General features: G+C 45.6%; 1 protein-coding gene across 1 annotated transcript in view; it reads left to right on the top strand.

Moving 5' to 3' along the window:
* Positions 1-3013: 3013 nt before the first annotated feature.
* atp13a1 (ATPase 13A1) overlaps positions 3014-13195 on the top strand; it is a 41122-nt gene continuing 30940 nt past the window's right edge. Inside the window, exons 1-2 of the mRNA XM_041235649.1 lie at positions 3014-3062; positions 5708-6077. Of these exons, the coding sequence (XP_041091583.1) occupies positions 3014-3062; positions 5708-6077 (419 nt within the window). The remainder of the gene's footprint in view (positions 3063-5707; positions 6078-13195) is intronic.

Genomic DNA, 13195 nt, shown 5'->3' with positions numbered 1-13195 from the left:
CATCCTCTGTGATTTTCTATATTCAATATCAAAGCACTGGTGAAAACTCTTTGTGACTTTCGGAGTATAATCACTGCGTACTATTGTGCTGCATAATGCTACACGTTTTGTGTTGGCAACAATACGTTGCATCCCTTATAGAAGTTTACCACTGTTTTTGCATGGTGACTCTGCACGTTTACCCTAGTTATACTATGCATTTGCTATAGCCTGGTTTGCAATACTTTTCAACATGCTTTACCAAGCTTTCACTGTGCTTATTACATGGGAAGCTTTCATACGGGATACGCTGGGAAATACATGACATTGAAAAATACCGGACTAAACGTTTGTCACTGAAGCCTCTCCGTTTCTTATTGAATTCAGCAGTACAGTATTGAGTGTTCTGTATATAGATTAAATAGGTTGCCTACATATAATGCGTTATGGGAACAGTTGCAACAGAAAGTTCACTCAGATTTAGCAAAATGCTGTTTGCCTTTTTTTTTGTGAAAGTTAAATTAAATAAGGAAGGTAACACTATTTAACATTACAAAACAAATATAATCTGTTCTGAAAGTTCCTTTACAGAACCCAATGGGTACCTGCTTTTTTGTTCCCTGTGGCTGCATTGTGGCAGCAAAAGTATGTGCTACATGTTGAGCTGTTTAATAGTGCTTTGTTTATTATTACTGCTGAATAAAAAGCGATCTGGACGGTGTGTGCATGTGAGAGAGAGAGAGGAGGGGGTGGTGAGTGTTGTGATGTCTCTAATTGCTGTGCTAATTATCACAGCCTCAATGGATCCCCTGACATCACAGATAATCAAGAACGAACACCGGGCAAAGCGCAAGAGTATTCCTTTCATTTTGTTTGTTTTCCAACTTCTTTTGTAGATTACCTTTTGTTTTGGTAACGCTGTATTAAATTGTAGCCTTAGCGATCTGGTTCTGTTCTTTGGATGTATTTTGGAAGATTAAAGTCTTGTTAAAAATGTCCTGGCAGGATCACAATGTGCATTATGATTAGAAGCTGCTGTTTTGTGTAATGAGACATGCACTCTTAGCAAATGATAACTGCAAACGTACAGTTAAAACTCAGATCTATTTCTGCACACCAGTGTCCAGGTAGATTGGTTACTACACATATGATAAGAGTTTATGAAACGAAAAGAGGGAATTTAGTTTCCAAGCTGGCAATGAGGATGCTGGTGTGCAAACAATGGCTTTGATCGGTGTTGTTCTGATCGGGCCTTGGGGTTTGGTGCAGGGATAGCATGCCTGCTCTATCGTGTGGGAGGATCTGACTGCACACTGAATCAGGACTTAGTCTCGTCACTTGGAGTGTGGCTGCGGTATTTCTGCCCTTTTCGCTAGAGGAGATGTTACGCTGAGCCGCTAACTGGCAGGCAAACCAAACCAGCCCACCTCCTCAGCAGACTCTCTTTCCAACAAGCACAGGAACACACTCCCTGCCCACCGCTGTCTGCGTGGCTCTTTGCAAGCAGACACAGCTCTTCCCATTGCTCTCTGTGGAGGACAGCCATTCCGTTATCACTCAATAACCCAACACAAATAAAGCACGGCTGAGAGATGTCACTAATAACCACACCTGTTCTAAAGCAAGTCTTTCAGAGGACTACAATGATTATTCTCAGACAAATAAATGAATCCTTCTTAAACGTAATGATAACGGAAAATATAAATTAGATATTTCAAAGACAACACGATAGAAGAACGTGTTCTACTGCTACCTGGGGTAAAACTGTAGACTGTAACACCCTGGTTAGAGTTATCTTGTTTTGTAAGTAAGTGAATTTAGGCATAGGACTTCATGTGAAAGTAACAGTTAAAAACGTGTAAAGCATGTCTTGGGAATGTTTGTTTGAATGCCGCCATAGAACGGCGCTATATAACGCAAGTGCTGTATTTTGTGATTGATTCCCATCTGTTTGCTATAAATGACGTATGAGAAATCGACCTCAAACGATTTCTCAGCATTCAAACAAGTACACTGTTCATAGTACTCAGCCCAGTGCCCATGATTCCCTAGAAGTATTTATCGACAGGTAATAAATGCATTCAATGACATTTTCATTATCCGTTTAGGGCCTCGGCACGGCAGGACTGGAGTAGAAATGCCAGCGCCCCGGATGAGGGGACAGTTCACTTGCAGTCAGCTTTTAAAACACTCGTTAGTTAATTGCCCTTGATTGGTACTCGGTTGTAAAGGTGAGGGAAGGACAGCTTTTCTTTGCTTTGAAATCAACACATAAATGATAACTCGTAAAGGTAATTACAAGTATCAGCACACCCCTAGTTCCGGTATACTTTAATTCAGTAGTTGGTTGTTAACTAAAAGTTGGAATAAATTCCTGTTTGCTCGTTTGTCTTTCGGTTTCTCTGTAGAGACTCCTGTTGCGTCTGTGTAGATTCAGTTGTTGCACGCCCTCCCCTCCCTGCTCCAGCTCTGCAGTTTCTCTACCTTGAAAGGATAGGAGAGGTTTTTTTTTTCCTCCCCGCTCTGAGGAGTTATATTGCTGCTTTGCATAATATCCGATAATTTCCCTCACCCTGCTCCCTGCATCTCAAACAACAATTTAATTAGAGCCAGCTAATAAATGTTTCATGACTTGCCTCACTGCTAGTCCTGTCTTTATTAAATCTGCAATAATAAAAGAAGAAAAGGAACAAAAAAAAAAAAAAGACGCAACACAGCAGCCGAGAGATCATCAATACCGCTCCTCGCATCCCCGGTTACCGTAGCGACGGCCGCTCTCCAGCCCCCCCTGCACTCACAGGATATGAGAATCTCAGAAACAGGAAATTGCGTTTGGGAGGACTGTAGCCGGAGATGTGTTATCTTTACACAGGCACACAGCTGATCGCTGGCTGAGACACACACTGTGATAGGGATCCTTATACACAGTGGCATATCGGAGTCTGTCACACTTTGTGTTGCACAAGCAGTATGTCAATTCATTGATGAAATAACTGCAGGAACTTTAATGCAGCATCACATGTGATCAATGGCCATGCATGTGCCTACAGCTGTGAGCACACCCTCTGGGTGTGAGAATTTCGGTCAGAAATCAGTGATATAGAAACAATAGGCACTCATGAGTGAAAATGTTGGACCACTTTGTGCTTTAATTAGGCATCTTAAACTTCTAAAAAGTCTCATGCATTTTACAATGTGTGGCTGTGTTCCTTTTCTCTTACTATTTTAAATGAATTGCATGTGTGGCCTATACAAGTCATCAATTAAATTAGACAAGTGGTTTGACTTGCTGTGCACAAGCAATCAAAACTACAGAAGCAATGGGGTGTTGTAATAAATGTGCACACTGCTGTATATAAATCCATACGTGGTTAATATTATATTTTACACGTGAGTCTGTTTTTATACATGAATGCACTGTGTTTAAAATAGGGCCACCACAGTTCTAAAACTCAGTGCCGGGACACATAGATTAAAACTAGTTTGAAATCTATGCAATGTGTTTTTAAAGCATGCTTATTATTTGAATGCAGTGCTTTGATCACAATCACTGCTTACATATTAAAACGAACAACAACCTTTGAGTGCTGCGCAGCCACTGCATCTTTCCTTTCAATTCGGCACTTCGTTTAATTACATGCTGTCACCATATTCACTGGGAGTTTTACCATCAACTTCTATCATTTGGCATATTTTTAATTTAGTACAGTAACCAACATGTAAAATATTATTCTGGACCCATATTTGAATATGTTGTTTTATGTAAGAGGTACTGTCTGGCGCCTTTGCAAAAGGACATTTTGGGACATCATTTTGGGACTGTCCTGGTCACAAGGCAACTCTCCCGGTCAAACCAGGACATCTGCTCATCGTAGATTAAAATTATTCAACCATGATTATCCGAAATTCCCGGTTATACAACCAAACACCTTCTATACGTGACTGCACAGTATCTGGCAAGAAAATACCTGTTCACACAGCTTGTAGATGTTCCTACCACTGCGTGTATAACTGGACCATGGCAACTTTCCTAAACATGAGATTCTGTGCAGTGCACAGAAGAGCAACTTCTTGCACCCCGCTGAGTTCACACAAACAGTTTTAAAAGTTTCCAAAATGTGTATTTAAGAACTGCATCGGCTGTCCGCTTCTGCTCTGTTGCCATGGAAAATGTGCACAGCAGCTCTCAGTCTCGTATTTATTATTATTATTATTATTATTATTATTATTATTATTATTATTATTATTATTATTATTATTATTATTATTATTTATTAGCAGACGCCCTTATCCAGGGCAACTCACAATATTATTAGGGCTGTACTGCATGTTATATTATTTCTAGATTAATGTTCTTCTGGAGGTTTCTTGATTTGGGAAAGACATACAAAACACATTCACAGCAGGACTGTCCGAAGAAGATTTCAGTTCTGCTTGGTCCTAATTAGTTGGATAATAAAGATGTTACTGAATATGATTTTTTTTTTATGTGACACGCACAAGGCACTGGTGAAAGCTACTGACTCACAAAACTGGTACAAAAGGGAAAAAATGGCAACAGAGTTGCCCGCCACTCCTAGAAGAAATAAATGTTGCAGTGGCTCGGGATTAACACATTAATTTAGCAAAGTCATTTTCCAGTGCTTAGAAGAAATAATAATAATAATAATAATAATAATAATAATAATAATAATAATAATAATAGGAGCCGCACAGGGCCTGTGCATTTGCTCAGTCGCTCTCCAGCCAATATGCAGCGAGGCCGAGCAAAGGATGCTGGGATATTTTAATAAAGAAGCCAGCGCAGGAAAATGTAATAAAGAGACTTGATGAGATTATAGAGCTCTGGCTCCCAGCCACCTCACACTGCAATATCCGCTCACAACAACGGGGGGGGGGGGGGGCTTAACCCTTTGCTGAACTCAACACAGCAACCATACAGACAGCATATGAGCTTCTGTGAAGGCCTCTCTGGAAACAGATGATTGATTGAGAAGTGTCTGTTCCCTTTATCTTTAGAAGGGATTTGTGTTTTTTATAGCCAGCTTGAATGCAACTTTCTTTCTTTCTTTGTTCCTTCTCTCATCTTCCTTCACACCTTTCTCCTGTTTTAAAAAGGGAAGCCCAACTGAAAAGCTTGTGCAGTGAATGAGAATGGCAATGTGCAATACTGCCTGCAAGCATCACAACACCTGCCTCTCAGCATAACAGCCAGAGATCACTATTCATACAATAAAGTCAAAGAAATACCCAGCATTCAAGCAGACCTTTTATATCCAGTATACATATCTCTCAGCACAAAGAGAAAGAACAATACGGTCCCGATTCAAATTACAACTCAAAACAAATCAAATAACAGCCTTAGCCTGAGAAGTGGAGGTGTGGATCGAACTATATGTGAAAACTGTTAAATTGTCATTGTGCAGGATAATCTTAACAACCGTTATTTAAATAAAACACAGCTCAAGCAAGGAACAGACCACCACCAAACCCTCCCAAAACGACCACATGTGAAGTCTTGGAGAGGAATGACCTGGTGTGTGACCGAAGGGGATATGTGTGTGTGTGTGTGTGTGTATATATATAGTTTATGGTTTGCTTAATTAGAAAGAGAAAAATCGGATCTGTTATTGCGCCATTAAAAATAAACAAATCCGTCCAATTTAGCTTTATTGCCGGGCAGTACAATCTCCTGCTGCCTGCTGATTAGCGCTGCGTGGCATTGCAGAGCTGAGCAGCACAGATTCACAGGAGCGCTGCAGAAGAGCAAGCAGCTTCAGAGGAGCGCTGCAGAAGAGCAAGCAGCTTCAGAGGAGCGCTGCAGAAGAGCAAGCAGCTTCAGAGGAGCGCTGCAGAAGAGCAAGCAGCTTCAGAGGAGCGCTGCAGAAGAGCAAGCAGCTTCAGAGGAGCGCTGCAGAAGAGCAAGCAGCTTCAGAGGAGCGCTGCAGAAGAGCAAGCAGCTTCAGAGGAGCGCTGCAGAAGAGCAAGCAGCTTCAGAGGAGCAAGCAGCTTCACAGGAGCGCTGCAGAAGAGCAAGCAGCTTCAGAGGAGCGCTGCAGAGCAGCAAACAGCTTCACAGGAGCGCTGCAGAGCAGCAGGCAGCTTCACTACTGCATAACCATAAAAAAAGACTAAAAACAAAAAAGATAAAGTAGTAGGAGTAACAAACAAAAGAGAACTCCACTCTCCACACTGCAGAGCGCTCTAGCAGTATGGGAAAGAGAACTCCACTCTCAACACTGCAGAGCGCTCTAGCAGTATAGGAAAGAGAACTCCACTCTCCACACTGCAGAGCGCTCTAGCAGTATAGGAAAGAGAACTCCACTCTCAACACTGCAGAGTGCTCTAGCAGTATAGGAAAGAGAACTCCACTCTCAACACTGCAGAGCGCTCTAGCAGTATAGGAAAGAGAACTCCACTCTCAACACTGCAGAGCGCTCTAGCAGTATAGGAAAGAGAACTCCACTCTCAACACTGCAGAGCGCTCTAGCAGTATAGGAAAGAGAACTCCACTCTCAACACTGCAGAGCGCTCTAGCAGTATAGGAAAGAGAACTCCACTCTCAACACTGCAGAGCGCTCTAGCAGTATAGGAAAGAGAACTCCACTCTCAACACTGCAGAGCGCTCTAGCAGTATAGGAAAGAGAACTCCACTCTCAACACTGCAGAGCGCTCTAGCAGTATAGGAAAGAGAACTCCACTCTCAACACTGCAGAGCGCTCTAGCAGTATAGGAAAGAGAACTCCACTCTCAACACTGCAGAGCGCTCTAGCAGTATAGGAAAGAGAACTCCACTCTCAACACTGCAGAGCGCTCTAGCAGTATAGGAAAGAGAACTCCACTCTCAACACTGCAGAGCGCTCTAGCAGTATAGGAAAGAGAACTCCACTCTCAACACTGCAGAGCGCTCTAGCAGTATAGGAAAGAGAACTCCACTCTCAACACTGCAGAGCGCTCTAGCAGTATAGGAAAGAGAACTCCACTCTCAACACTGCAGAGCGCTCTAGCAGTATAGGAAAGAGAACTCCACTCTCAACACTGCAGAGCGCTCTAGCAGTATAGGAAAGAGAACTCCACTCTCCACACTGCAGAGCGCTCTAGCAGTATAGGAAAGAGAACTCCACTCTCAACACTGCAGAGCGCTCTAGCAGTATAGGAAAGAGAACTCCACTCTCAACACTGCAGAGCGCTCTAGCAGTATAGGAAAGAGAACTCCACTCTCAACACTGCAGAGCGCTCTAGCAGTATAGGAAAGAGAACTCCACTCTCAACACTGCAGAGCGCTCTAGCAGTATAGGAAAGAGAACTCCACTCTCAACACTGCAGAGCGCTCTAGCAGTATAGGAAAGAGAACTCCACTCTCCACACTGCAGAGCGCTCTAGCAGTATAGGAAAGAGAACTCCACTCTCAACACTGCAGAGCGCTCTAGCAGTATAGGAAAGAGAACTCCACTCTCCACACTGCAGAGCGCTCTAGCAGTATAGGAAAGAGAACTCCACTCTCAACACTGCAGAGCGCTCTAGCAGTATAGGAAAGAGAACTCCACTCTCAACACTGCAGAGCGCTCTAGCAGTATAGGAAAGAGAACTCCACTCTCCACACTGCAGAGCGCTCTAGCAGTATAGGAAAGAGAACTCCACTCTCCACACTGCAGAGCGCTCTAGCAGTATAGGAAAGAGAACTCCACTCTCAACACTGCAGAGCGCTCTAGCAGTATGGGAAAGAGAACTCCACTCAACACTGCAGAGCGCTCTAGCAGTATAGGAAAGAGAACTCCACTCTCAACACTGCAGAGCCAGTGTAGCAGTATAGGAAAGAGAACTCCACTCTCAACACTGCAGAGCGCTCTAGCAGTATAGGAAAGAGAACTCCACTCTCCACACTGCAGAGCGCTCTAGCAGTATAGGAAAGAGAACTCCACTCTCAACACTGCAGAGCGCTCTAGCAGTATAGGAAAGAGAACTCCACTCTCAACACTGCAGAGCGCTCTAGCAGTATAGGAAAGAGAACTCCACTCTCCACACTGCAGAGCGCTCTAGCAGTATAGGAAAGAGAACTCCACTCTCAACACTGCAGAGCGCTCTAGCAGTACAGGAAAGAGAACTCCACTCTCCACACTGCAGAGCGCTCTAGCAGTATAGGAAAGAGAACTCTAGCAGATCAGTGCTAGAAGTCTTACATTTACAGTAAGACTTCTAGCACTGATCTGCCAGTGTTACTGAACAAGCAGAGTGGCGCATTGCAATGCCAGTGACAGTGATACACCCATATAGCTCTCCTCTCACACAGCTGACACATTCTGCCAGGGCGCTTCTCATGCATGTGAGGCTGTCAGGACACCAAGGGTGCCAGGAGGTATTTATAGAGAGACTACCAGGCCAGGACCTCCAAGCCCTCCATTTATACAGGTGTGTGCACTTTATTACAACACCTCCAGATCTGTCATTGCTATCCTGTATATACCTACCTGCATGAGAACCTCAGGCTGTGAGAATTTCAATTTCCGCTCAGTAATCAGTGATATAGAAACAGTAGGCACACGTGTGTGAACATGTTAGACCGCTTTGTGCTTTAATTAGGCATCAAGCAACTTCATTTGTGGCTCTATGTTCGTTTTCTCTTACTATTTTAAATAAATTGCATGTGTGGCCTAAAGTCATCAACTAAATTAGGCAGTCACTAATGTTCCTATTGTGACAATTTTCCAAGATTTTCAGTTCCAGTGGTTTGATTTCATATGCACAACAAATCAAAACTACAGAAACAATGGGGTGTTCTAATACATGTGCACACTGCTGAACTACAGAAGCAATGGGGTGCTCCAATACATGTGCACACTGCTGTATATATATATATAAGTTTGTTAGACAAATACAGTTCATGTATCAGAGGCTAGGAGTGTAGGATGAAAGGCTGGTGCTGGATCAAGGCAGGTACCCCATGTAGAGTGTGACAGACGGATGGACGTGATCTTACGGCACATTTACAACACATTACACTGATGGAAGAGGCAGTAGGAAGAATTGTAAATGAAATTGGGGGTATGGGGTAGGGTGGGGAGAACGAAGAATGGAGAAAAGAGGAGGGAGGAGGAGGGAGAAGAGGTGGGGGAGAGGAGAGGAGAGGAAGGAGGTGTAATTTGACAGCTCAGGCTATTGAGTGGCCCACTTGAGCTTCTTGACAAAAGAAACCAATTACTTACCTCACTGAAGGACATTATTAACGCCCCTCGGTCTTTGATGCTCCTCGCTAGAAGAGTGAAGGGTTTGGGATTTGGGATTGGGGGGGGTTAAGAGGCTCATTTGGTTTTCTCAGCTGCTCCTGTCGGATTTTGGGGGCTCTTTCCCAGCCCTAGATAAACAGTCTGCGGTGTGAGCCAGGACAGACTCCTCTCGGATTAAACCCTAACCAAACAAGCTGGCTCAGCCCGGAGCTTGCCAAGAGCGCACAGAGAGAGGCAGAGAACAGGAGAGTGTAATTAACTGCCCTCTGCACCCGTGCTGAATCTCCATTGTATGCTGGATACCGGACAGAGAAGTCTGGTCAACTCATTTTATCCTGTGCTTTCACTGCGTCGGACTGTGATGTATTGTTTTGAATGTACAGGCCTGTTTTACCATTTTGCTGTCCACTGTTAAACTCTCAGGTTTCAAAGATGACTAGCTTGGGGATCGGAGGACGCTCACTGACCTTCAGTTCTCCTGTTAATGTTTGCTGTGTTTAAATGTAGCTCCAATGAAAGATGGAGCAGAACGGTTGACGGACTGCAGGCAGGAGGCATTGAAAAGATTGCAGCTCTGAAACCCAGCAAGACCATCTCAACCCTGACCTGAACACCACTGGGCCTTTCTCAAGCAAAGCCAATGGTGCCACCGAATTGTGCGCTGGCTTACAGTACTGGGTAGCGACTGAGACCTCTAAACTCATCTCACTGATGACGTTAGCAGGGGTATTCGAAACCAAGCCTTGTGTTGCTTTAAGGCATAATATCTTGCGTTTTGCTTTTTATCATATCATGGTATTCCAAGGTGAACCAGTCAAATTTTCCCTGGGGCGGATTTTTGTTTTTTATTTGCATTGACCTGTGAGAGCTGTGGGCCTCTGCATACTGTGCCCCCCCACCCCTCCTCCTCCTCCCTGCCTCCCTTCCCCAGGTCTCTCTTGCCAGGCAAGCCCACACTTCTCAGGCCCCTGTCAGCTCAGATCCGCGGGTTGCAGCCAGCCAAGGAATTTTTCAATAAGTTGTGGATCAGCCGACGTCTCACACATAGGGGCCAGCTTCAGATGGGCTTAATTTAGATTGTGCTGGAGATGTATCAGAGAGAGAGAGGGGGGGGGGGGGGAGGGGGGGAGAGAGAGAGAGAGGGAGAGAGAGAGAGAGAGAGAGAGAGGGGAGAGAGAGAGGAGAGAGAGGGAGAGAGAGAGGGGGGGAGAGAGAGAGAGGGGGGGAGAGGAGAGAGAGAGAGGAGAGGGGGGAGAGAGAGAGGGAGAGAGGGGAGGGGGGGGGGAGGGAGGGGGGGAGGAGGGTGGGAGAGGGAGGGAGGTGGGGAGAGAGAGAGAGAGAGGAGAGGAGAGGAGAGGGGGAGAGAGAGAGAGGGGGGGGAGAGAGAGAGGGAGAGAGAGGGAGAGAGAGGAGTGGGGGAGAGGGGGAGGGGGAGAGAGGGTAGAGAGAGGGGAGAGGGAGAGAGAGGAGGGAGAGAGGAGGGGGGGGAGAGGGGGAGAGGGGGGGGAGAGGGAGAGGGGGAGGGGGGAGAGAGAGAGGGAGAGGGGGGGGAGAGGGAGAGAGAGAGAGAGAGAGAGAGAGAGGGGAGGAGAGAGGAGAGAGAGAGAGCGAGAGAGTGAGAGAGAGGGGGAGAGAGAGAGAGAGAGAGGGAGGAGAGAGAGAGAGGGAGAGAGGGAGAGGAGAGAGGGAGAGAGGGAGGGAGAGAGAGAGAGAGGAGAGAGAGAGGAGAGGAGAGAGAGAGGAGAGAGAGAGAGAGGAGAGAGGGGGGAGGGGGGAGAGAGAGAGAGAGAGGGGAGAGAGAGAGGAGAGAGGGGGGGAGAGAGAGAGAGAGAGGGGGGGAGAGGAGAGGAGGGAGAGAGAGAGAGAGAGAGAGAGAGGGGAGAGAGGGAGCTCGGGGGGAGAGAGGGGGAGAGAGAGGGAGAGGAGAGAGAGAGAGAGGGGGGAGAGGGGGAGAGGGGGAGAGGGGGAGAGAGAGGGAGAGAGAGAGAGAAGGAAAGCAGGGGAAGGGGAGAGGGACAGTAGGGAATCATAATTTAGATTGTGCTGGAGATGTTTCAGAGAGAGAAAGGGGGAATGGAAGAGTAGGAGAGAGAGAAAAGGAGGAGATAGAGAATAGAGAAGAAAGGGAGGAAGACAGAAAAGAGGAAAAGGAAGGAGAATGGAGAAGGGGACAGGAGAAGGAGGAGGGGAAGAGGCGAGGGCGAGGGAGGTGAGATGTGTCATAATAAAGAGAATATAAGAGAATCCGTGCTCTACCTGTGTCCTAGATTTCAGTCTCTAAAATTCAGAATTAAAACGAACAACGAAAAAACAAAGAGAAGAGAAGCCCAGAGGCACTGAATATTGAACACATTCCAGAGAGGAATGCCTGAAAAAAATATATACATATATATATATATATATCCTTCCAAATACATCTTAAAATCCCTCAGAGACCATCCTCTGCTCTAACAATATCCTATCCTAATGGATCTAATCATATACTAATGACTTCTGACCCGATGAGCAGAGCTGAGCCCCTCCACTCCACCCCAGAGCCCTGGGTAGTCCCTCCTCTCCTCCTCTCCCCCCAGACAATTGGAGACAAGGTTTGGGCCCGGAGCTCATAAACTGAATGTCAGCTTGCATTTCAACAAATTAACATTGCGAGCGAGCAATCCGCGCTCAGCCCTGCGTGGGGATATTCCACAGAGCAAGGCTTTCTTTTTTTAATATCTCCTCAATCACATTAGCGGGCGGCTAATAAAATCTGAGTTGCTGTGGAAACCTGGCTGTATCTTCTTTCCTTCTATTGTCTCGTGTCGCAATTGTGTTCTGCCAAGGCTGCGTGTACTGTACCCTGGTTGGAAGGGATGGGCAAGACAGGCCATTGTGTGCTGATGGGATCTTGCCCTGCCCAAAGAGAGGGGCACCTTAAATCCTTAATGCCTTTCCTTTGTAAAAGTTTACCGCAGTAACTCTTCTCTGTAATTTTGCAGTTTCCCCATGCTTTTCCCATGGATTTACCGTGCATTTACTGTAGTTTGCCATGTTTTTAAATATGCTTTATCATACCTCTCTGTGCTTTACAATGCTTCCCTATGCTTTACCAGACCTCTCTGTGCTTTACCATACCTCTCTGTGCTTTACAATGCTTCCCTATGCTTTACCAGACCTCTCTGTGCTTCACAATGCTTCCCTATGCTTTACCAGACCTGTCTGTGCTTTACAATGCTTCCCTGTGCTTTACCATACCTATTTGTGCTTCCTTGTGCTTTACCAGACCTCTCTGTGCTTTACAATGCTTCCCTATGCTTTACCAGACCTATCTGTGCTTCACAATGCTTCTCTATGCTTTACCATGCCTCTCTGTTTTTTACAAAGCTTGTCCGTGCTTTACCATGCTTTCACTGTGCTTTATTCCACTTTGCAGCGCTTTTACTAGGGGAAACTTTTATAAGGGTTTGTTTTTTTTTAATCTGCTTTACCATGCTTTCACTGTGCTTTACTACACGTTGCAAAGCTTTGACTCTGTAGGCTTTTACAAGGGTTGGAGCACAGCGGCATCTTTTTTTGTTACATGCAAAGCAACCATTTCCAAACATGCAGGCTGTGGCTGTAGTGCATCAACTGTGTGTGCATTATCTGCCTTTGCCGGCCCTGGGAGTACAATAGCAACGGTACCACAGTGTGCTGACTGCACCCTCATCAATTGCCCTTCAATGGCAATGCAGGCAGACAGTGACACTTCAATGGCAATGCAGGCAGACAGTGACACTTCAATGGCAATGCAGGCAGACAGTGACACTTCAATGGCAATGCAGGCAGACAGTGACACTTCAATGGCAATGCAGGCAGACAGTGACACTTCAATGGCAATGCAGGCAGACAGTGACACTTCAATGGCAATGCAGGCAGACAGTGACACTTCAATGGCAATGCAGGCAGACAGTGACACTTCAATGGCAATGCAGGCAGACAGTGACACTTCAATGGCAATGCAGGCAGACAGT

This window comes from Polyodon spathula, chromosome 38 (genome assembly GCF_017654505.1).
Source record: "Polyodon spathula isolate WHYD16114869_AA chromosome 38, ASM1765450v1, whole genome shotgun sequence".
Classification (NCBI taxonomy): Eukaryota; Metazoa; Chordata; class Actinopteri; order Acipenseriformes; family Polyodontidae; genus Polyodon; species Polyodon spathula.
Note: the sequence above shows the minus strand (reverse complement) of the source record. Positions and strands in the feature narration are given on the sequence as shown.